Source organism: Helianthus annuus, chromosome 6 (genome assembly GCF_002127325.2).
Source record: "Helianthus annuus cultivar XRQ/B chromosome 6, HanXRQr2.0-SUNRISE, whole genome shotgun sequence".
In the NCBI taxonomy this organism is placed as follows: domain Eukaryota; kingdom Viridiplantae; phylum Streptophyta; class Magnoliopsida; order Asterales; family Asteraceae; genus Helianthus; species Helianthus annuus.
Genome location: NC_035438.2, coordinates 22,935,490 through 22,939,410, shown reverse-complemented (window position 1 = coordinate 22,939,410; position 3,921 = coordinate 22,935,490). Strand labels below are relative to the sequence as shown.

At 36.5% G+C, this 3,921-nt stretch overlaps 1 protein-coding gene across 1 annotated transcript; it reads left to right on the top strand.

Annotated features, from left to right (window-relative positions):
- Positions 1-205: 205 nt before the first annotated feature.
- On the top strand, positions 206-2,607 carry LOC110864980 (protein HOTHEAD). Its single transcript, XM_022114151.2, has 5 exons — positions 206-408; positions 510-1,151; positions 1,236-1,621; positions 1,854-2,320; positions 2,418-2,607. Exons 1-5 carry the CDS (start codon positions 327-329, stop codon positions 2,476-2,478), a joined length of 1,638 nt encoding a protein of 545 aa, XP_021969843.1. The 5' UTR covers positions 206-326; the 3' UTR covers positions 2,479-2,607.
- The last annotated feature ends 1,314 nt before the right edge of the window (positions 2,608-3,921 follow it).

The window sequence follows — 3,921 nt, the reverse complement described above, 5'->3', positions numbered from 1 at the left end:
GAAAAACCAAAAGCAAATGTCACGTTATGTAATCAAAGTTGCTACCTAACTTCTGTACTGTATTACAAGGTCAATGAATTGTCAACGTTTGAGTCTTCCAGATCTATGCTTTTGGAGTCGAATGAACCAAAACAGCATCTGTTGGATACTTGCATATGTATTATTATTATTATGAAACACATGTTTTTGGGCCCGCCAAATATGACCAAATACCAAAGATTTTTTCATGTCTTCATGCTGCACCCTTAGTATTTAACTTCACATTTCAACACCTAAAATCCACACATCTTGATAGCTAGATACACTGAAACTGAGATACTCTTAGGATGGCTTACATGTTTCCGAGACCGCTCCTATGTGTTCTCGTAACAATTCTTTTCGTTCACGATTTATGCCTTGTTGAAACGTGTATGTACTCTTTCTGCCTCAACAACTATTGTAACGTGTTATATTTATATTTTAATTCTATGTCAATAAAACTAATATTGTTGTTACTTGTTCAACCACAGCTACAAAGTATGCTTTTATGAAAGAAGCAACAAAAGCTCCCAAAGTTTCATTCTATGACTACATTGTCATCGGGGGAGGCACGGCTGGAATCCCGTTAGCCACCACGTTATCTGCAAACTACTCGGTTTTACTTCTCGAACGCGGTGGCTCACCTTACGGAAATCCCAACATTACCCAAGTAATGAATTTTGGATCCTATTTCTTGGATACATCTCCAAATTCTCCCTCTCAGCGGTTTATTTCAGAAGGAGTTATAAACGCGCGTCCGCGAGTCTTGGGTGGTGGTACTGCTATTAATGCTGGTTTTTATTCGCGTGGCGAATCAAAGTTTAATAAGGAAGCTAGATTAATGGACAAAAGATTGATTCGCGAGTCTTACGAATGGGCAGAAAAGGTAATGGTTTCTAAGCCTGAACCGAAGAAGTGGCAGTCCGCGTTTCGAGCTGCACTAGTGGAGGCTGGAGTCAAACCCGACAATGGGTTTAGTTATGATCATATCGTTGGGACTAAACTGGCTGGTTCGATTTTTGATGAACATGGGACGCGACATACCGCTGCTGATTTGTTGCAATATGCAAATCCTAAAGGGTTGTCTGTTCTTCTACATGCAACTGTTGAAAAAATCTTATTTAAGACCAAAGGTTGGTATATATTTATTGTTATGCCAACATGGCAACATTGTATGTATCTATTGTTCAATGTCTTACTTGTGTGATTCTTTACAGGGAAATCAAGGCCGTTGGCTTATGGCGTCGCGTTTAAAGATTCATTCGGGAATAAGCACAAGGCTTATCTAAAAGGTGGAAAAAAGAATGAAGTCATATTATCTGCTGGTGCTCTAGGAAGCCCACAACTTTTGATGTTGAGTGGCATAGGTCCAAAAGAACAACTTGATGCCCATAAGATTAAAATCGTGCTCGAGCAACCTTTTGTTGGTAAAGACATGGCGGATAACCCAATGAACACAATCTTCATTCCTTCTCCTGTTGCAGTCGAGCCAACCATAGTCCAACTTGTTGGTATTACTCGGTTTGGTAGCTACATCGAGGATGCTGGTGGAAATAATTTTATCTTCGCGGACCCATCAGCTTATCAGGGATTTTCCCCTCAGGTAAAAAAAATATTAGCTTATGTGGGAAAAAAATATTAAGATGAGTAGTTTTATGTCTTGGAGTTGTCAATATACTGTTCGTTTTTGTCTTTATTGAAGTTGCTATTTCAGATAGCTAGAAGACAAAATGCCTTTCCTGGTCTGATATCTTGTGAACTCCAAGACAAGGCCTTTTAATAATAAGTGACGAAACGAAATAGTAAATTTGATGATTGACGTTTGTTGTTTGCAGATGGGCGGGTTTATGATTGAGAAAATTAGCGGTCCACTATCAAAAGGTGAACTAAGGATTAAAAACCTTAATCCAGCTGACAACCCGTCGGTAACATTCAACTACTTCAAGGAACCAGCAGATTTGCAAAAATGTGTCAAGGGGATTCGAACCGTTCTAAAAGCAATAGAATCGAAAGCATTCTCAAACTACAAGTATGCCAATATGACCAGCAAAGATATTCTTGATCTAAACTTGAGATTACCAATGAATCTACGCGTACATGGTAAAACAAGTTGGTCATTAGAACAATATTGCAAGGACACCGTAAGGTCTATGTGGCACTATCATGGTGGTTGTCATATTGGACAAGTAGTTGATCCCGAATACAAGGTTCTTGGAGTGGACGCGCTTAGAGTAATCGATGGATCAACGATACTTAACACTCCAGGAACTAATCCTCAAGCTAGTGTTTTGATGCTTGGAAGGTACTTACTAATTACTTATTAGCATTTATGTTAATAAATTTATGAAGATGATTAGCCAACTAGTAAATGATGATAATTTGGTTTTAAATTTATGAAGGTACATGGGAGTTACAATACTAGGCCAGTGGCTTGCAAGGGAAAATAACAAGACTTATTAGTGAGTCTTACATTTTTGTTCACACCAACTTCAAGTTTGTATTTTTGTTATTCAATTCTCAACGTACGTACTACAACAATAATAAGTCTTATTTGGTTGGTTTAAATAGATGACACGTTCCAAGATACAAACACTTATACCGGATTATGTGGTGTGGAGACCTTGCTTTATATATTGACCATGACTTTACTTTTCAATATCGTACGTTAGCAGTGACGGAACCAGAACGATTTAGTTAGGGGGTCATCGTAAGCTTATATTCTATACTGGTTCAAAGTAGGGGGTCCATCTCTAAGTTTCTTCTTCAAAAACTCAAAATTTATAAATAAAAATCTACAAAGTTCCCGTGACCGGAGGGTCAACGGACCCTCCTGACCCTCCTCTGGTTCCGCCCTGTACGTTAGAAAGTGATTACACGGTTAAGAAGGTTATCCGGTCGACTCCAACATTCACTAACAATTCAGAAACCAAAATGATAAAAGGTGTTAGAATTGATGTTCTAACAACCTAATGGGCCCGTGGCTCATACAAATCTAAAAACTCTACTATCTAATAACATTATGATACATGGATCCTTCTACAAGTCGTCTCCTTATGGTAGGTGTGGTGTTATTCTACTATCAATTATGGGTCTTTGCTTTTACAAGGTGTTGGTGTTATTCTACCATCAATTATGGGTCTTCGCTTTTACAACTTGTGTCCAATAAGCATCATTAATAAACAGAAAAAAAAAAAGAAAAAGAAAAACAAATCAACAAAAAAAGTCGTTCTTTGATGGATTAGTTTTATTTTTTACTCGTGCTCCGCAACAGGTTCGTCACGTCGTCGTATACGAAAGCCAAGTTATTCGAACAAAATTTACACCAAAATGTATATAAGGATAAACACGACGGAATGGTGTCTTTAGAAATGGAGTTTAAAAATCCAAACGGTATAAAAAATGTTTAAAACAAACGATTAGTTTAAAAACAACGTGACGAAAATTCACATTGAAACGTAAGTAAAATTAACTCGCATTGAACGTTGATAAAGAAAACAAAATCGATAAAAGATTCACGTAGTAGAAAATTCGTTAAAAACTCAAAATGATAATTTTATTTAAGTCTAGGATTGTGGAGTAAATCGGTTAAAAAAAGTAAAAAAAATCAACTAACTACGGGGTGGAAACAAAAATTAAACTAAAGTATAAGGTGAAAAAATAAATCAACTTTAATTTATATCGACACATACATAAAAATAAGCACGTAAAAAATCATGTTTTTTAAGTTAAATAATGGTATCGCATATAGCGGCGTCTAAGCGTAAAATAACTCAAATTTATACCGCCAAGTGCAAACGTATTGTATACGACACGGCTTGTTTATGAACAAAATATATGTCAAAACATAGACCAACTAAACCTATATAAAAATAAGTACGAAAAATATTACATTTAACCCGTATA